The 20,874-nt window shown below is 46.0% G+C and overlaps 1 protein-coding gene across 1 annotated transcript in view; it reads left to right on the forward strand.

The window, feature by feature from the left end:
- TXNRD3 (thioredoxin reductase 3) overlaps positions 1-20,874 on the forward strand; it is a 43,599-nt gene that overhangs the window by 5,385 nt on the left and 17,340 nt on the right. Inside the window, exons 3-11 of the mRNA XM_060111514.1 lie at positions 8,221-8,281; positions 9,489-9,598; positions 11,757-11,861; positions 12,331-12,403; positions 14,312-14,431; positions 16,481-16,623; positions 17,863-17,978; positions 18,725-18,950; positions 19,553-19,645. Of these exons, the coding sequence (XP_059967497.1) occupies positions 8,221-8,281; positions 9,489-9,598; positions 11,757-11,861; positions 12,331-12,403; positions 14,312-14,431; positions 16,481-16,623; positions 17,863-17,978; positions 18,725-18,950; positions 19,553-19,645 (1,047 nt within the window). The remainder of the gene's footprint in view (positions 1-8,220; positions 8,282-9,488; positions 9,599-11,756; positions 11,862-12,330; positions 12,404-14,311; positions 14,432-16,480; positions 16,624-17,862; positions 17,979-18,724; positions 18,951-19,552; positions 19,646-20,874) is intronic.

A 20,874-nucleotide genomic window follows, 5' to 3' on the forward strand; every position in this document is an offset into this window, starting at 1 on the left:
AGTTTTCTCAGCTCCATTTATTGAAAAGATTGTCATTTCCCCATTGAATGGTCTTGACACCATTGCCGAAAGTTATTTGACCTTATATGTGAGCCTTTATTTCTTGGCTCTCTATTTTCTTCTGCTGCTCTTCATGTCTGTCTTTATGCCAGTACCACACTGTTTTGGTTACTGTAGCTTTGTAGCAATTTTTGAAATCAGGAAGTGTGAAACCTCCAACTTTGTTCTTCTTTATCAAGAATTTTTCAGCTATTCAGGGCTCTTTTGAGATTCTATATGAATTTTAGGATGGATTTTTCTATTTCTGCAAAAATCACTGTTGGGATTTTGATAGAGATTAGATCACTTTGGGTGGGCAGTATTGAAATCTTAACAATATTAAGTCTTCTAATCTGTGAACATAGGATTTCTTTGCAGTTATTGGTATCTTCTTTAATTGTTTCAGCAGTGTGTTGTAGTTTTTAGTGCACAGGTCTTTGCCTCCTAGTTAAGTTTATTCCTAAATGTTCTTCTTCATGATGTTGTAAGTGGAATTATTTTTTAAATTTCTTTTTTTGGATTATTCATGATTAGTATATAGAAAAACAGCTGATTTTTGTGTGTTGACTTTGTATCCTAAACATTCCTAAATTTTTTATTAGTTATAACAGTATTTTGTACAATCTTTAGGAATTTATACATATAAGATCATTTTGTCAGTGAACAGAGATAATTTTACTTTTTTTTTCCAGTTTGGTTGCCCTTTATTACTTTTATTTTTTGCCTTATTTTTCTAGCTAGGACTTCCAGTACTATATTGAGTAGAAATGGTGGAAGTGGGCATCCTTGTCTTGTTTCTGATCTTAGTGGAAATGCTTTCAGTCTTTTGCCATCAAGTCTGATGCTAGCTGTGGGCTTTTTTATATGGCCTTTATTATGCTGAGGTGATTTCTTTTTATTCTTAGTCTGTTGAGTGTTTTTATCATGAAAGAGTGTTGAATTTTCTTAAATGCTTTTTCTGCATCCATTGAAATTATCTTGTGGGTTTTTTTCTCTTCATTCTGTTAACGTGGTGTGTACTACATTAATCTATGTTTGTATGTTGAACTACCCTTGCATTCTAGGAATAAATCCCACTTGATCATAGTGTATAATAGTTTTAATACTCTGTTGAATTCCTATTGCTAGTATTTATTTTGTTGAGGATTTTTCAGTCAATATTTATGAGGGATATTGGTCCATTGTTTTCTTGTGGTGTCTTTGGCTTTGGTATCAGGACAATGGTAGTCTCATCGAATGAATTTGGAAGTGTTCCCTCTTCAAATTTTTGGGAGAGTTTGAGGAGGATTGGTGTTCACTCTTCTTTATATGTTCAGTAGAATTCACCAGTGAAGCCATCCGGTCCTGGGCTTTTCTTCATTGGGAGGCTTTTGATTACTGATTCAGTCTCCTTAATAGTTACAGGTGTACTCACCTTTTCTACTTATTCATGATTCAGTCTTAGTAGGTTCCATGTTTCTAGGAATTTATCAGTTTTATCTAGGTTGTCTGATTTGTTAGTGTTAGAGTGTTCAGAGTACTGTCTTGTAATATTTCTGTAGAAACAGTAGTAATGTTGCCTCTTTCATTTCAGATCTTAGTTATTTGAGTCTTCTCTATTTTTTTCTTAGTCAATCTAGCTAAAGGCATGTCGATTTTGTAGATCTTTTCAAAGAACCAACTCTTGGTTTTGTTAATTTTCTATTTTGTTTTTCTATTCTCTATTTTGTTTATCTCTGCTCTTATTTCCTCTCTTTTGCTAGCTTTGAGTTTAGTTTGTTCTTTTTCTAGTTAAGATGTAAAGTTAGGTTGTTGATTTAAGGTCTTTCTTCTTTTTTAATGTAAACATCTATAGCTGTAAGTTTTTCTCTTATCACTACTTTCACTGCATCCCATAAGATTTGGTATGTTGTGTTCTCATTTTCATTTGTCAAGATATTCTATGATTTCCCTTGTGACTTCTTCTTTGACTTATTGTTTAAGAGTGTGATGTTTAATTTCCACATATTTGTGAATTTTCTAGTTTTCCTTCTGCTTTGATTTCTAGTTTCATTCTACTGTGATAAGAAAAGATACTTTATATATTTTAATCTTTTTATTAAGACTTCTTTTGTGACCTAGGCTATGATGTATCCTAGAGAATGTTCCATGTTTACTTGAGAAGAATGTGTATTCTATGTTTTTTGGGTGGAGTGTTATGTAATGTGTCTGTTAGGTCCAGTTGGTCTACTGTGTTCTTTCAGCCCTCTGTTTCCTAATTGTACTTCTGTCTGGTTGTTCTATCCATTTTTGAAAGTGGAATATTAAAGTCTTCTACTATAATTTAGTTCTATCCGTTTCTTTCTTCAATTTGGTTAGTGTTTGCTTCATATATTTAGAAGCTCTGAGGTTTGGTGGATATATTTTTATGATTGTTATGTCTTCTTGGTAAATTGACATACAATGTCCTTTTAACATATAATGTGCTTTTTGGACTTCCCTGGTGGTGCAGTGGTTAAGAATCTGCCTGCCAATGCAGGGGACATGGCTCTGATCCCTGGGCTGGGAAGATCCCACATGCTGTGGAACAACTAAGCCCCTGTGCCACAATTCCCAAGCCTGTGCTCTAGAGCCCACAAGCCACAACTACTGAGCCCACGTGCCACGACTACTGAAGCCTGTGTAAGCTAGAGTTCGCGTGCCTCAACTACTGAGCCTTCATGCTCTAGGGCCCACGTGCTACAACTCCTGAGCCTGTGTGCTGCAACTACTGAGGTCCATGTGCCTAGACCCCATGCTCTGCAATAAGAGAAGCCACCACAATGAGAAGCCCACGCACCACAAAGAAGAGTAGCCCCTGCTCGTCGCAGCTAGAGAAAGCGCGTGCACAGCAACAAAGACCCAACGCAGCCAAAGATATATATAAATAATAATAATAATAATAATAAACTGTATAATGTCCTTTTTAGTCTCTTATACCAGTTTTGGTGTAAGGTCTATTTTGTTTTATATTAGTATAAACATTCCAGCTCTCTTTTGGTTACTATCCGCTAGGCATGGCTTTTCCATCCTTTCAGTTTCAGCCTATGTGTGTCCTTAGCTCTAAAGTGAGTCTCTTCTAGACAGCATAATGTTGGATCCTGTCTTTTTATCCATTCTGTCAGTCTGTGTCTCGTTTGGGGAGTTTAATCCATTTACATTTAAAGTAATTACTGTTAGGGAAGGACTTGCTTTTGCCATTTGGGTCTTTGTTTTCTGCGTAGCTTACAGTTTTTGGCCCTCATTTCCTCTCTGACTGTCTTCCTGTATGTCCGGTTGATTGTTTGTAATGATACTCTTTGACCCCCTTCTTGTTTCCCTTGTGTATATTTTGTAGGTATTTTTGTGGTTACCATTGGAATTACATATTCCGTCCTAAATACATGATCTATTGTAACCGGATCGCAGTTTAACTTCCATCACGTACAAAAACTCTCCTCCTGTACAGTTCTGACCCCTCCCCCTTCATCCCTCCATGTTATGTCACAAATTGCATCTTTATATATTGTGTATCCATAGACTTACAGTTGTTTTCTGACTTACGTTTTTTAAATCCAATAGAAGAGTAAAAAATGTAATTATAAGCTAAAATTACAGTACTACTGGTCTGTATGTTTGTATATGTTTACCTTTATGTGAGAACTTTGTATTTTCCTATGGCTTTGCATTCCTGTCTAGCATGCTTTCGTTTCAACTTGAAGGGCTGCCTATAGCATTTCTTGCAAGACAGGTCTAGTATTAATGTTCTCCCTCAACTTTTGTTTATCTGAGAAAGTCTTAGCTTCTCCCTCATTTTTGAAGGACTTTTTTTTTTTTGTTTTTTGGCCAGATATAGAATTCTTGGTTAATAGTTGTTTTTTTGTTGTTGTTTTTGGTTTTTTTCTTTCAGAACTTTAAATATATTATCCAGCTCTCTCTGGCCTATGAGGTTTCTACTGAGAAATCCACTTATAACCTTAATGAGGATCACTTGTAGGTGACGAGCTGCTGTTCTCTTGCTACTTTCAAGATTCTCTCTTTGTCTTTGGTTTTTGACGTTTTGATTATAATGTGTCTTGGTGTGAGTCTTTTTGTGTTTATCCTTCTTGGGGCTTGTTAAAATTTATTTTATTTATTTATTTTCGGCTGCATTGGGTCTTCATTGCTATGTGTGCACTTTCTCTAGTTGCAGCAAGCAGGGGCTACTCTTGTTGCGGTGTGCAGGCTTCTCACTGTGGTGGCTTCTCTTGTTGTGGAGCACTGGCTCTAGGCACTCGGGCTTCAGTAGTTGTGGCTCGTGGGCTCAGTAGTTGTGGTTTGCAGGCTCAGTAGTTGTGGCGCACGGGCTTAGTTGCTCCACAGCATGTGGGATCTTCCTGGACCAGGGATTGGCAGGCAGATTCTTAACCACGATGCCACCAGGGAAGTCCCCTTCTTGGGGTTTTTTGAGCTTCTTGTATGTGTATATTCATGTCTTTCCTCGAATTTGGAGAGTTTGGGGGCATTAGTTCTTCAGATAAGCTCTCTGCCCCATTTCTTCTTCTGTGGCTTCCATAACGTGTATATTGTTTAATGGTGTCCCTCAAGTCACTTGCTCCATGTTCATTTTTCTTCTTCCCTTTTCCTCCTCAGACCTAATCATTTCAAAGGGCCTGTCTTCAAGTTTGGTGCTTTTTTCTTCTCTCTGGTTGAGCCTGCTCTTGAATTCATCTAGTGAATTTTATAATACATTGATTGTATTTTTCACCTTCAGAGTTTCTGTTTGGTTATTTTTATCTCTTTGCTGATATTTTCATTTTATTCATATATCATTTTCCTGATTTCCTTTAGCTCTTTGTGTTTTCCTCTTTGGGCATATTTAAGACAGTTGTTTTCAAGTCTTTGTCTAGTAAGAATGAAGTCTATATGTGTTCAGGGACATTTTTGGAGATTCATTTTTTCCTTTGAGTGGGCCATTTTTTCTGTTTCTTTGTATGCATGTGATCTTTTCTTGAAAATGTGGCATTATAAATACGGCCACCTCTCCCAGTCTTCACAGACCAGCTCCAAGTTAAGGAAGACTTGCCCTAACCAGTGCAGCATGGAGGCCTAAGCTCTTCTGAGGCCTTTTCTGGACATCTTCCCTGGGTCTGTATGTGTGCTTTTCACTCAGTCTCAGTTAGGCTTCACCAAGACCAGTCCTTCAGGCAGCCCTCACGTGGGGGCGAGGGCCTCTCTGCTCTCTCCACGCTGTGAAAGAGACCGGGGGCCCAGGCTGCTGCTCCCCTCTTACTGTGCTGTGCAGCACTGGGGAGATGGAAGGTGCCACAGAATTCTCTCCCATTTAAATGTGGCTCTTTCTTCACTGAGCATTCACTTGGTTGCTGTAGGTCTCTGACCAGTTTCCAGAGCTTCACTGAGTTCTCTTACTTTGACATCGTTTAGCTTCTTGGATTTAGATTGCAGTTTTTCATCAAATTTGGGATATTTTTGTGAATCTCTTCAAATATTTCTTCTGCCCTTTTCTTTCTGTCTCTTACTGGTTTTCACACCATGCGTACATTGTGCAGTCCCATATTTCTCTAAGGTTCTGTCCTTTGTCTTTTCTCTCTGTGGTTGAGGCTGCATAATCTCCACTGATGTGTCCTCCGCTTTGCTAATTCTGCCAGTTCATGTCTAGTGCTGAGGTACTCTCGTGGGATTTTGATTTTGGTTACTGTACTTTCCCATAATTTCCGGTTGGTTCCTTTATATGATTTCTGTCTCTTCATTGATCTTTTCTACTGGATGACACGTCAGCATCGTGCCTTCCTTCATATCTCCTGAAGCAAACTTTTCTCTGGTTCCTCTAATGTATTTACAGTGGCTGCTTTGCCGGTTCATCATGCTCTCTGGGACCTCTCAGAGGCAGGTTCTCGTGCCTGCTTTTCTTCCTGTGTATGGATCCACTTTCCTGTTTCTTTGTGTGTCTGGTAATTTTTTTTTGTTGAAACCAGGATATTTTAGGTAATGTATGATAGCAACTCCAGATACGGGCCCCCTCCTTCTCTGTGGCTTGTTTTTGCTTGCTTGTTTATTTCTTTGTAGTGCGTTGGCTGGATTATTTGGGGGAAGTTTGTTTCCACCTGAAGATGGAGCCTCCCATGCTCCTCAGAGGTGCAGCCTTGGGTCTGCGCAGCCACCCTGGGATAACAGGGGTTTAGCTAGCAGGGCTCTTGCTGGGCATCTGTGTTATATTTTCTGACCCTGTCAGTGTCATGCCAGGTGTTAGGCTCCACTAATTGCAGGTTGGTTGCTCTGCTGTTTTTGACAATGCCCTGGTGTGTAAATTGTTCCATTTGCTGATCTAATTAAATCTGGGCCCCTTTGCAGCTGTAGTTTTTGAGGCAAATTTGCAGTTTGTTCTGACCCTAGAAGGGTGGTTGTTCGATCTGTCCTTCCCTGGCTCTCTGGTAAACCAGCTGGCTACAGAGGATGGAGCTACCAGCCTACCCTTAACTGCTCACCACTGAAATCTCCATTGTTTCAGTTGCACCTTTAGACTTGAACTTCCCCACAGTCTGTTTCAAATAAAGCCCGTTCCTTTGGGTAGAGTTTTGGAGCTCTCTGGTCTTGTGGTTTACCTCTTGCCCTGAGCAGAGTCTCTGAGACCTTGCTCCAGAGCTGGGGTGGGGACAGTGAGCCCCTTGTCTTGGAGGGACAACCTGCTTTATGGGCAGCTCTGGTGAGGCGGTGGCCTCTCCCAGCCTGGAACCTGGCCCCACCAGTGGGCTGGGGCCAGGGGGATCAGGGCCCCGGCATTTTTGCCTGGGATAGAAACTTGGATTTATTAGTGGGGGTGGTTGAAGGAAGGGAGCTTTTCCCATGTTGCTGGCCACGCTCCCCGGGAATATAGCCTCTGCCACCCAGAGCTGTGGGGAGATTGGGAAATGGTGGTGGCCTGACCCTTCTGGTGGCTGGGATCTCAGGGAACAGGCAGTCTCGTTCCCTTAGCCGCGTTCACCTGAAGTGGAGCTTCCATCACGCTGACGGGGGCAGAGGAGGGAAGGCGCAGGTCACAGCTCAGGTGCCTCAGACTCCTCTCTTACTGACATCTAGTAGATTTTCTTCAATAAATGTTTCCTTATTTGCTGTGTGCCCTCAATTTCGAGAGACTTTAAGTGGCTCTTTTTAAACACGTTCCACCAGTTGTGGACGTTTGCCAGGGAGCACTTCTGCCAAGTTCCTCACGCCTCCATCCTGGAATTGGAGCCCCTGGGCTTTACCTTGAGGGCTGAGGGCGTTGAAGGGTTGGAGCCCTGCTGAAAGCTGACCTCATCAGCTGCAACCTAGAGAGCCCCTAGGAGGGAGCTGAGAAATTCCCGTGGTGGGTATCACTGGCTGAGGACAGCGACTGTGGGGAACTGGAAAGATGAACTAGCTCCATGTAGAGGACTGTCGAGACTTAGTAATTAATGGGATGGATGAGGGGTTCGTGAGGGGAGGAAGACACTGCAGGAGAGGGAAGCGCTGGAATGACTCACAGTCCACGCTCTGCAAAGTTCTCGAAACGCAGATCAGCATGCAGGGCCTGCGTCTGCATGTCTGACGGCTCCTATTGATGCCCACGCTGCTGGTCCCCCATCTGAGTAGCAGGGACCTAGGGTTTTGTGTTCAAGCAACTGGCGAATGGTGACAGGGTGGAATTGTCCATTTCCCCTACTGGAGGGCAGGGATGGTGTCTTTCTCATTGTTGTATCTTGAGTAGGTAGAACAATGGGTGACCTCTATAGTAGGTGTGTGGTGGATGAGTATTTGTTGAATGGCTTAATGACTGTTGACAGAAAACGCAAAGAGGAAAAGTGATGTGGGAACAGATGAATTTTATGTGGGGCATGCTGCACGTGAGGTACCTGTGTCAGCCAGGTGGAGAAATATTGCTCGTCCTGAGTTCAGAAAGGGGATTTGGGCAAAAGTTACAGATTTGGAAATCGAGAATGCAGATTGTAAAGGAAGGAAAGAGGTGGGGTGAGGTTTTCCTGGGAAGATGCATAGAGGAGGGGGGAGAGCATAGACCAGAGATGGGGTGAGGTTTTCCTGGGAAGGACGCGTAGAGGAGGGGGGAGAACGTAGACCAGAGCTCATGTTCCTGAACATCTGTTGTGAACACCCCTTGTCACTATGCCCGTATTTCATAGCTCTGTCTAACCTTTGGGAGAGTAAACCTTAGGTGCATTTTTGTTGCAGGTTAAAGAACTCTTTTCTTCTCTGGGAGTTGACTGTAACATCTTGGAACTTGATCAAGTTGGTAAGTAGAATGATTAGTACACGTTGTTGTTTGTAATAAACGTCAACAAGACTGACTTCTTTCCCTTTGCCTCATTCAATTCCATTTACTCCTGTCTCTTTCGCTTAGACGAGCTGATTTCATCTACATTCAACCCCGCAGAGAATGAACCTGTATATGAAAATAATCTGCGTAGATTTTTTTTGTTTATGTTTTTTGCATTTGAGGGGAGGGACTAGAAGGAAGATGTATAAGCCAGTAAGCTGGAAGTCCTTCAGGCATTTCAGATGTGTCTGCCAACTTTCTAGCACAGTAGATGAAGCTGTGATAAATGAAGTGAATCTGCCCCTGTTTCCTGAGGGTATTACCCCGTGAGGGGCAACACGTCAGTTTTCCAGCTTTATGCTTTTGAATTCCTGTCATTTGTGCACTTGACACGTGCATGTGTTTTGCAGGAGTGGGAGACGTCATGGTGAACAAACACCTGATCTGAGCCTTCATGGACTTCACCCCTCCTTTTAGCCAGGTCACTTTAATAAGTGGAGTATTCTAGAATCTTTGAAACTTTTCTAAAGAGTATCCCAAGTAGGGTGCGTGAAGTACTTATGGCCCAGTTCTATTTTTAGAGACTATGATCATAAAGATTTTTCAAATGTAATTATAGGAAATATTTTCTGAGTTACCACTGTTAAAGCAGATCTTATTTTATGTTTGCTCTTTAAAGAGGATTCTTATCTGTCTCTGCCTAGTCATTGGATTATAAATCAAATTCTAATTTAGAAGTGTTTATTTTAAAAAGAGTCAGTAGGGCTTCCCTGGTGGCACAGTGGTTGAGAGTCCGCCTGCCGATGCAGGGGACGTGGGTTCGTGCCCAGGTCTGGGAAGATCCCACATGCCGCAGAGCGGCTGGGCCCGTGAGCCATGGCCACTGAGCCTGCGCGTTTGGAGCCTGTGCTCCGCAACGGGAGAGGCCACAATAATGAGAGGCCCACACAACGCAAAAAAAAAAAAAAAAAAATGGAGTCAGTAGACTCGTCTTTATTCTTTAAGGTTCCTTTTGAACACCTGAGTGTTTTCCCCTCTCGAGTCATCATTTATAAAGTTTTATGATATGTTGACCTTTGTGGGTATGCAAACGTGGGTGTCTGAGTGTCCTAACACTTCAGCTCAGCTCCCAAAGGCTTAGAACCTTTGCAGTGTTTTACATATTTAATCTTTTATTCCGTAGATGATGGGGCCAGTGTTCAAGAGGTGCTGTCGGAGATCACTAATCAGAGGACCGTGCCCAGTATCTTTGTGAATAAAGTGCACGTGGGCGGATGTGACCGAACTTTCCAGGTAATGACAGTCTCTTGTGTTCTGGAATGCTGTTGGTTCAAATTTTGTCTTAAAAAAAATATTTAAAAGGGGGAGGAGATGGTGTTTAGAAGTCTATTCATTTGTGTCTTTTGGAGCTTGTAAACTCAAAAGCCTATAGGATGGTTATCAGATCATCTTGATTACTTTAATGGAAATTAGCTTTTCTACGACTTCAAGCTTCAGACGCTGCGAAGGAGGAGGTTTTGAGTGAGGTTGTGGGACAGACCTGCTCTCTCCCTCCCGACGGGACGGAGACGAGGCCTCTTCCCCCCTCAAGGTGTAGTGAAATGAGCTCAACATGCGCATCCTGGTCCAGGGCGCACAGGACTCCTACCAAGGCTGCTGACCCTGCGAGCTGTGCAAAGCTTTGCGTATTTGGTTCCTAGAATGCAGAAATGAACAGGAATCATTCGGTGAAGTAGATAAAAATTGTTATTTATTAAATAAGGTCTGTATTTTAACTAGTTGTGTGCTTTTATTAAAATTCTGCTCTTGTATCCTTTATGTGCGTAGGCAAATGGTAATAATCAGGGATTGATTAAATACTTATATTTAGATTTCAATTAAGAATTATATTTTTGTCGGGAAAAACGATTGTCTACGTTGTATGTTAACCTGGGATTGGCCTTGTTATCTAGTGACAGCCTGCTCTGTCTGTCCTGGAAGCTATAACCCAGCTCACGTGGTGGTAAGAACCACAGTTTATAGCCTCGAAACACCTTTGGAGTTGCTGATCTTGCCAGTCCTAGCTGGGAAAATGCTGTCAGAGCGTGGATCTGGGGCTGTAGAGATGTCAGTTCTACTTTGAGACTGCAAGACTCTCCCTTGGGCAGCAGCTGTTTAGGAGGTGGATTTCCCTACGGGCCCCTAGGAGTCAGGAGGCCACCCGGCTTTGGGACCATGCACAAGACATCTGCTGGGTCTATGGTCGTGTGGCACTTCCATTGCGCTCCCAGGATGAGCCCGTTCGAAAGCCGGTGTGTTGGGACTGAGCAGCCAACTTCACACAGACAGAACTATTGTTTAGTCACATGTGGAGCCTCCGACCTCATCTAAGCTTCTTCTGACCACAAGGAGGGCCAGGTGGACAAGAGAATGTGCTGCAGGGTCAGCCTCCTGACCAGAAGAAGCAAGTTGTTTGTGTTGCATAGGAAGTTACAAGATTTAGGTCAATTTACGAGAAACCAGGAAAAACTTCAAAGTGCATGTCCTGCTGATGATGCATGAGAATTGTTTTCAAAGTGAAGACTAGCACAGGTGAACAAAATATAGAGGATCTTGAAAAATGGTGCTTGGCTATTTAACTGCACTTAGTTATTCTGTAACTCAGGTTTATCTGCTCTCCACTCGAAAGCCAATATCAAGAAGCAAGTGTTAGTAGAAAGGAAAGTTGCTTTAATCAGAAAAGCCAGCCATCTGGGGAGAAGGCGGACCCATGTCCCAAAACCAACTTGGAAGATTCTGCTTGGCCATGAACGTTTTTAAAGGGAAAAGGGAAATAATCTCAGTTAATCATTAAGACAGGAGGTCAGATTCTTCGTCATTTCTCCATTGTGTGCAGACCTGCTGACTTCTCCTGAGCTTCCTTTGGATGCCATCTTGCCCACGTGGTCCCCCTGCAGATTTGCTAAGGGGGGAAGATGGGCATAGAGAGCCAGTCATTCTTTACCTACTTAATCCTTCATTCTTACTCCTTTTAATCCAGGAAAGGAGTCAACAGGTCCGGCGAGGTATTGCGTGCATTCAGTAGAGCAGAAATCAGGAGCTAGTTTAAATGTTACCTATGATCTCAGTTTTACAGTTAAGGTCTGAGGAAAGCAGAGATGAGCAAACAGAAAAGGGCAGCAGAGCTGCTTACAAAATGACCTTGTCTGACGTGGATATAAGGCCATGACCTCCCCATCATTGGACACATGCCTCACTGTTGGGTGATAACCAACAAAATATATGTGCTTTGGCATCTGTTCTAACTAGTTGGACCCAACTGAATGCCATCCAGGTAAACTGACAGTTCCAACTTACATAAATTGTAGGTCAACTGTTTTTATAAAAGAAATTTATGCTGATTAAGCATAGGGTACAAAGAAATAATTTGAAAGCAAGTCATACTGTGTTCTGTCCTTTGATTAACCCTCAGGCACATCAGAGTGGTTTATTACAGAAGCTCCTTCAGGAAGATCCAGCATATGATTACGACCTCATTGTCATTGGTGGTGGCTCTGGCGGCCTTGCGTGTGCTCAGGTATGAAGAAAATGACACCCGAAGATAATTTTCCTGGTGATTGCCATGAGCATTTCTTCTGCTACTTAAAAAAAAGCCATTTATGCTGTTCCAGTCTACTCTGTTTTTTTTTGTTTGTTTGTTTTTGGTTTTTTTTTTGCGGTATGCGGGCCTCTCATTGTTGTGGCCTCTCCTGTTGCGGAGCACAGGCTCCGGACGCGCAGGCCCAGCGGCCATGGCTCACGGGCCCAGCCGCTCTGCGGCATATGGGATCCTCCCAGACCGGGGCACGAACCCGTATCCCCTGCATCGGCAGGCGGACTCTCAACCACTGCGCCACCAGGGAGGCCCTACTCTGTTGATGTCATAGCTGGTTTAATGAAGAGGAAAAGCTGGGTTTCATCACAAACACAGTCATCGTTTAGGGGAGAGAGAAATCGGGGGAGTGTCAGGAAAATGACAAGATCTCTGTCTGTGGCTGTTTTCGTAGGAAGCTGCCGTTTTGGGGAGGAGCGTCATGGTGCTGGACTTCGTGGTCCCGTCGCCCCAGGGCACCTTGTGGGGTGAGCTGCTCTTCCCACCGTCACGCGGCAGTGGTTCTCTGTCGGCTCAGTCTCCCTCAGTCCTCACAGCACTCTTGAGTGTAACCCACCTGTTTCAGGGTTGAGGAAACTAAATCTCCAATCACACTGTTAACAAGAAGAGACACTGGAAGAATAATAGGAAAAGAATTAAGGAAGACTGTGCGAAAGGGAAAAATGCCATGACCCCAGTATTCCAAAACTTCTGCCAGAATAATTTTTGTGCACACGCATGGATGTTTTCACACAGTCTTGGTCACACAGTGGTGTGTGCCCCCCGTTGTGCTCGCCTGAGTTGGCCATGATGCTTTTCTGTGTTTCTGCATTGATTTTATCACGGACCCCAGTGGCTGCAGGATGGTCAGTTGAGTTAGTGTGTGTGGTCATCCCAGGTCCGTTTAATGTAACGCACAGCAAGCTCCCAGCCTGGGACTTTGCTGTAGACAAGAGTACTCGCCTGTCCACACTCTTTTCCCTGTAGCATAGAAGGCACAGGTTTTGTGCTGGGTGTTTTCTGTCTATGCTTCGGTCCATCCCCGTTGTCTGTACCCTGCTCTCCCCACAAACTGGTGAATTGGCCGCATGCCGTCTGGCTTCTGCTGGGGCGTGGCCATCGGGGTAACGGGGAGAGCAGAGGAGGAAGCGTAGGGCAGGGTCTCCAGGCCCGCTGGGCACTGCAGGCTGGTTCTCCCCCCGTGGTCCAGCTTTGGCAGGTGGCACTGGCCCCGTTGCTTACCCCTTCACGGGGCTGCTGGCAGCCCCCCTTCCACCCACTGCTCTTCCTGCCACACCCTGTAATGATTCCTACCCTCTCCTCAGTTCCCCAGCTGGAGTGTCATCTGTTTCCTGCCAGAACCCTGACAAAATGGGAAAGTTGGTTTTTGTTTTTGTTTTTTTTAATAAATTCATTTATTTTATTTATGTCTGTGTCGGGTCTTCATTGCTGTGCACGGGCTTTCTCTAGTTGCAGTGACCGGGGGCTACTCTTTGTTGTGGTGTGCGGGCTTCTCATTGCGGTGGCTTCTCTTGTTGCAGAGCATGGGCTCTAGGTGCGCGGGTTTCAGTAGTTGTGGCACGTGGGCTCAGTAGTTGTGGCTCGTGGGCTCTAGAGCGCAGACTCAGTAGTTGTGATGTGTGGGCTGCATTGCTCTGCGGCATGTGGGATCTTCCCAGACCAGGGCTTGAACCCTTGCCTCCTGCATTGGCAGGTGGATTCTTAACCACTGAGCCACCAGGGAAGCCCCGGGAAAGTTGCTTTTTAAAGTTCAAGTTTACTCAAAAAAATTTAGCCTGGAATTTCATACATTAAAGGTAATCCACCTCAACTTTGCTCGTGTGGTTGGAACGCTTGTCTTTCTTCTTCCTTCCTCTGCCCCCGTCCCCTCTCCTGTCCAGAAAGAGCCCGCTTAACCTGCACACCAGGAGAGGTGTCCTCTCAGAGGGCTCTTCTGTTTATAGCCCCGTGGTGTTGAAGGACCCAGAGTAGATGTGACCTGGCAGCTGGCGGTGGACCTGTGCCGGCTCAGAGGAGGACTCAGGTTTGCAGAAGCAAAGGCTGGAGGCTACAGTCCTGGCCTCAGTGCAGCGTGGGCCTAATTAACCTGACGCGGTGCTGACCACTTCGTGGGTCAGACTCAAGTTGAAGTTTCGGACTCTGTCCCCAGAAAACCGTTCACATGCACATCCATGTTTTGCACATCCCTGGGCCTCCTTCAGGGACCCTCGGTCAACAAGTTTGGTGAATCATTTCGTGTTGTTGTGGGGCGTGATGGTGACCCCATGACCGTCAAGTTTGTCATTTCCACGTTTTAATAACACCCACTCTGCACGTGCGCAAAACCACACACACACACACACACACAACGTTACAACTGTGACTTTCTCTCTCAGGTCTTGGTGGCACTTGTGTGAACGTCGGCTGCATCCCTAAGAAGCTGATGCACCAAGCCGCCCTTTTGGGCCAGGCACTAACTGACTCAAGGAAGTTTGGCTGGGAGTACAATCAACAAGGTGGGTGATAGCGTGTAAAAATATAGATGGGGAGAAAAGAAGAAAGAATGAGTTCCTTAGAAATCCTTGCTCTTTACATTTCTGTAGTTTAGTTTTATGGGGGTTTTTTTTGGCTGCGCTGTGCAGCTTATGGGATCTTAGTTCCCCGACCAGGGATCAAACCCGGGCCCTCGGCAGTGAAAGTGTGGAGTCCTAACCACCGGACCGCCAGGGAAGTCCCTGTAGTTTAGTTTTAAATTAGTTTAATAAACACTTGTGAAGAGCCCACCGTGTGCCAGCCAGGCCCAGAGAACTCAAAGATGGTCGGTTGAAACCTGCTTTCGTGGGCCTTAGTGCTTAGGGAGGGCGTGGTTGCAGCCTCTGCCATTTCAAACCCTTAGCAGAGTGTGAGAGGGAATAATCACTATTTTCAGATTTCTTTCAAATATAAAGAAAACAGAATAGCAAGGGTCATTGTGTGGATTTTATCCATTACTGTGAGGACATTTTCTCTTTTATCAGTGTTTATGTATGTGTGGTTAATGAAAATGGAAAACAAATTCACCAATAAAAACCTATTGGTGGGGGCCTCCCTGGTGGCGCAGTGGTTAAGAGTCCGCCTGCCGATGCAGGGGATACGGGTTCGTGCCCCGGTCTGGGAGGATCCCATATGCCGCGGAGCGGCTGGGCTCGTGAGCCATGGCCGCTGGGCCTGTGCATCCGGAGCCTGTGCTCCGCAACGGGAGAGGCCACAGCAGTGAGAGGCCCGCATACCTCAAAAAGAAAAAAAAAAAAAAAAAAAAAAAAAAAACCTATTGGTGGGACTTCCCCGGTGGTCCAGTGGTCAGGACTCTGCACTTCCACTGCAGGGGATGTGGGTTCGATCCCACGTTGGGGAACTAGATCCCGCGTGCCGTGCAGTGTGGCCAAGAAAAAATAAATCTGCAAAATACCTATTGGTGAGGCTCTGAGGATGCAGAGATGAGGAAACTCTCACTTCTGCCCTGGAGCAGCACAGCCTGCTGGGGGAGGGAGGGGCGGGTGAGGGGAGGGACAGGGGAGGGGGGAGGGGAGCGGCTTAGTGCCCGTAATTGGTGCTGAGGTTTCCAGCATCAACCTGAGGGGCACTTAGGAGCCTTGAGGAGTGGAGGTGGCGAAGGTGGCCCTTGAGGTGGGACACAGGACAGGAGGCACCTTGCCCCACACCCTGTGAGCTGTGTAGAGATGGTCATCATTGCTGGTCCAAACCCCCTGGGATCATGGGCACGGGGTCTGGGAACGTAGTAACCAGGATGGCCATCTGGACTGCAAAGTCTTAGGAGCCTTGTTGTCCACTGAGGCCCTAGGCAGGGTGACGTGGCGCCTGGGCCGTGATCACTGCCGCCGCCCGAGCCTCCGCGCACTGCGACCTCCGCCTCTTCCCTGTGCCCTCCTGTCCCACATCCCAGTGGGCGGGGCCCTCGAGAGCACTGGAGGGGTCCGGGTCCACATGTGACCAGAGGGTGAACCACCCCCCGATGGATGGGTTTGCCGTTGGGGACCTCCCCCAGCTTCACGGGAGCCTTGGGCTGGTGGCTCCTTGGGGACCGGCATCGGCAGATGAGACGAATCCAGGAAAGAGACCCCACCTAGAAGGTCCAGGATGAGGAGGAATCTTGATTCCGTCAACCCCACCCCGGCTTCGACAGGAAGTGGGTGAACTCGGTCATCTCAACGCGGGGCATTCACTGTCACAGCCCCGCCGGGGACCCGAGGGGAGTGGCCGGGGAGGTGTCCCGCACCTGTCCTGGGGGTGTTCCTGGTACCTCGAGACCCTGGGGCCTGGGTGCGAGATGGCTGCTCCCCACCCTCCTCCGTGGGCTTTCCTTGTTTTGACAACTCTGCTTTTCACATCTTTTATATCATAAAAGAGGAAGAAGTATAAGCCGTGACTGGCATAAAAAAGCTTTCAGTTGCTAACTTCTGTTCACTTCTTGATTCTTGAAGCGATAGATAGGGTGGCTCGTGTGTTCCATGTGACTTACCGGTGACAGTGTAGCCCCTTCACACCCCCTGGTGATTTCTCCTCAGTGAAGCACAACTGGGAGAGCATGACCAAAGCCATTCAGAACCACATCGGCTCTCTGAACTGGAGCTACCAGCGGGCTCTAAGGGAGAAGGCGGTGGCCTACGTCAACTCCTACGGGGAATTTGTTGAACACCATAAAATCAAGGTCTGTTGGGGCGTTTTGTCCCGTTCATTGCTTTCTTTGCTTCTGCCATGCCTGCCGTGAACCCAGACTCCGTGTTGCATGTTAAGGGCTGCAGCTGGTGTGCGTGTGCACAGCCGTGCACGCGTGTGCTTTCCCCAGTGTTCGTTGATTCCACGTCTGTCTAAAGTGGAGAAATTGCCTTTTAAAGGATTCTCAGTTTTAACTTATTTGCCTTTCGGTTTCATTGCCATCTTAAAAAGAGAAAATGTTTAAACAGTTCAGAGTTCAAAAATGTAAAAAGATCAAAATTTTAGGAGTGCAATTCTTTTTTAAAATGAAACCTTAACTAGAACTCCGGTACATATTATTCATAAAAGCACTAGTAAAAGTAGTATCAGAATTAGTGTACTTTATACATTTATATTTGTAATATTTGTGTGTTGTAAGATCAGTACTTAAGGAGAATGAGACTGTTCTGATGCTCACAAACATTTAACTGGAGTATGAGAGATGGTCCGATACCATCCTCCACACCTGCTCCACCTCTGTCCTCTGCTTTGGTGGCACAGTACTCGATGGCCTGGACAGGACTTGAGGTCCTTTTGTGGTCACCTGTTGTCTCTAGAAAGGTGTCAGTGGTGTGTTGAGAGCTGAGAACCTCACGTGGCCACAGGAGACCGGGGTGCCAGCTCCAGTCGGTTGGCTTGTTTCTCAGGCCGTCACCTGCCTGCCTTCTCCCCGCCGCAGCCTGGCTGTTCTCTTCAGGACCCTCCTCCAGGCTGCCCTCCCTCCATCCCACTGTTTTTTAATTTTCTAATAAAAATGGATTTATGATTTGCTTGTGTAATTGAAAAGAAACAAGCAACGAACAGCTTTGTGCATTCCGCAGAGCCTGGATTTCGGGGCGGCGCACAAGGGTCTTCAGGGTTGGCGCCCTCTTTCCTTGTTCCTTCCCGGCACTGGCCGCTCCCCAGATGCCAGCTGCTCTCCGGCCTGCGCACTTGGCCACGCTCTGTCCTCTCTCCAGTCACCCGCGCGGCCGCCCTGACTGGCCTTTCAGTCCCCCGCTGCCCCGCACCGCGGCCATGGTGCCCAGGCTGTGAACACGCCTGTTTTCTGTGCAGGAGGTTATCACAGTGCGTTACTATCTTTGCATGTGTGTTCCCGCTGACAGGAAGCTCCGTAGTAACTACTGAGTCCCGGGTGTCTGATATTCTGTGGTGTTTGATGAAAAGTGAAGTTTGCTTTGCTCTTTTCAAGGCAACCAATGGAAAAGGACAGGAAACGTATTATACTGCAGCAAAATTTGTCATAGCAACAGGGGAAAGGCCGCGCTATTTGGGAATCCGAGGAGATAAAGAATACTGTATTACTAGGTAAGTTAACGAGGCATCTGACTGTAAGTTGTAAATAGTGTGTTTCTGTGTCTCCAGTTTATTTACTCCCTGTCTTATTTCACAAAAGACTTGAACTAATGACAAATAAAAGTACATACAATGCAAAGCTAAGTAGTTAACATAATGGAGCTCAGAGACCGTAGGCTCGGTAAATAATAAGGTCACGGATGCACACAGTTGTGTTACAGGTCTCCTGGCAGGTGCTCTGGGAGCGGGTCTGGGATTCGGCCCTACAATTTCTAGAGCTCACAGGGGAGCAGTGACTACTTCACTGCTTTAGGGTTTCGTGTCTGTATGAACCAGGTGACCAAGAGAAGCACGGCTGTTCTAATACTGGGATGTAATAGGAATTCTCATTGGACGGTTGTAGCAGGACATACGACCTTGACATATAAGCTGGACAATGACTTTCAAACTTTTTTGAGCAGGGGCACTTTAAGAAATACATTTTTCACTGTGCGGTTGTTCAGGTGAACACACAACACACACGCCAGACAAAGCAGTGTTTCTTCTTATTACATAGAATGTGATCTAATATCCTCTATTCCATTTTATTATTTACAAAATCTTGGCCTGTGACCCACTAGTTTGGTTTTGAGACACTGGGCTGGACATCTCCCTCCACAGTGGACGCACACTCCACAGGCTGTCTGTCCCCTTCAGCACCTGTTCGTTTCGGCCCCACATGGCACCATCCCGCCTGGCAACCCCTTCTCTCTTTACAGCGATGACCTCTTCTCTCTGCCCTACTGCCCGGGCGCGACCCTGGTGGTGGGCGCATCCTCCGTGGCGCTGGAGTGCGCAGGCTTCCTGGCCGGCCTGGGCCTGGAGGTCACGGTCATGGTGCAATCGCAGCTCCTGCGGGGCTTCGACCAGGAGATGGCCGAGAAGGTGGGTTCCTCCATGCAGCAGCTCGGCGTCCGATTCCTCCGCAAGTTCGTTCCCGTGGAGGTGAGTCCCCAGCACCTGCCGGCCTTCGCTGTTGCCTCGCCCTCCCCGCTCCCGTGCTTTCCTGTTGCCCTCGTAAACTCTGCTCGCCAGGGACCCTGAAGATGGGACTCCCACCCCGGTCTCGGCGCCCGGCTGCCCCTCCCCCTCCTCCCCTTCCGCCTCTCTGTCCCTCCCCCCGCCGCACGTCCTGTCTCAGTGCTGAGGCCTCTGCTCAGGCATCCTCCCCAACTCCACACCCTTTTATGCAGCCGCCTGCTGGGCATCTCCACTTGAATTCCTCTCAAGCATTTTAAATTTAACAAGACGAAATAAAGCTCTTGATTTCCCCACCAAGTGTGCTCCCTGCTGTGTTTCGGCCTGTATCAGTGCTCGGGAAGTGGTCCCCTGGAACACGCCATCTGTTAAGTCAGTGCCTGGAAAGCATCTCTCCGTGGCTCCCCTTCTGTCGTCTCCAACCAACCCAGCAACTTCTCTCTCCCTCCACATTGCCCTTGGGACGGCCCTCTTGTCTCTGTCCAAACACCTAAACATACACACACCCTGTGGTCCACCTATTTTCTGTCACTTGTAGAGATAATCCTTGCACTGTTCCTCCTCACCAGGTTCAGCAGTTGGAGAAGGGGTCACCCGGGAAGCTGAAGGTAGTGGCTAAATCTACGGAAGGGACAGAGATGATTGAGGGCATTTACAACACGGTGAGTTTCTGTCGTGTGAGCAGTGGGTGGATGAACACACTCATAAGTTAGTGCAGATGAAACTTATGGGAAAATTATACCAGCATTAACTCTTTTCTTGATTCTTCGTGAGCGTCTGATACATATGGAAGGTGGTTGTGCTGTTGACATTTGATAGTTTTCAGTGGTACATGAAGCATACGATGGTAAAATATACGTGTGTGTGTGACTATGCAGAGAACAAAATCTGGAAGCAGGTATACCTGACTGCTTTTAGTGCTTACTTCTGGGGAGTTAGATGTGTTATACATCTCTGCACTTGAATATTTTTGCAATAAACATTGAATATATTTTATAATCAAAATAACAATAAAGATATTTTAAAAAACCAACAATGTAAAATCTCCAAACAGTGTGACTAGTCCATGGACTTTTGGGTGACAACAATTCTAATTTAAACTGATGATATTTAGAGACCATTTCTTTTGTAAACTGTAGTTTATACCTTTTTTTTTTTTTTTTTTTTTTTGCGGTACGCGGGCCTCTCACTGCCGTGGTCTCTCCCGCTGCGGAGCACAGGCTCCGGACGCGCAGGCTCAGCGGCCATGGCTCACGGGCCCAGCCGCTCCGCGGCACGTGGGATCCTCCCGGACCGGGGCACGAACCCGCGTTCGCTGCATCGGCAGGCGGACTCTCAACCACTGCGCCACCAGGGAAGCCCTGTAGTTTATACCTTTAACATAAACTGTACACTTATGTTTTACACACTCTTATAACATGATTCTTTTCAATTAAAAATAGATAATGTGGAGAGGCTCACCAAAGCCAAAAATATGTAAAACAAAAACAAAAATAAAAATCAGCCTCCATTCAGATTTTGATTAGGATTGCGGTGGATGCGTAACCAGTTGGAAACACTGGACTTCTTTGCAGTGTCCAGTCTCCCAGTCCATGAACATGGTATATCTGTCCTTTGACCTAAGCTGTCTGTCATAGTTCCCAACAAAGTTAGTACATTTCTCTGTAGACATCAAGAAGGTCTTCTGTTAGATTTATTCCTAGGTACTTACGTATTTCTGTATAGTTACAAATGATGTTTTTTGAAAAAAATGTCATTGTCTTTCACTGTTTGTTGCTGATATATAGAAATGCTGCTGATTTGTGTGATTTGATTTAGTATTCAGTAAGCTTGCTGAAGTCCTATTTGGTCATGTATCCTTAGATTATGTGGGGTCTTCTTTGTACATGTT

This window comes from Mesoplodon densirostris, chromosome 10 (genome assembly GCF_025265405.1).
Source record: "Mesoplodon densirostris isolate mMesDen1 chromosome 10, mMesDen1 primary haplotype, whole genome shotgun sequence".
NCBI lineage: Eukaryota > Metazoa > Chordata > Mammalia > Artiodactyla > Ziphiidae > Mesoplodon > Mesoplodon densirostris.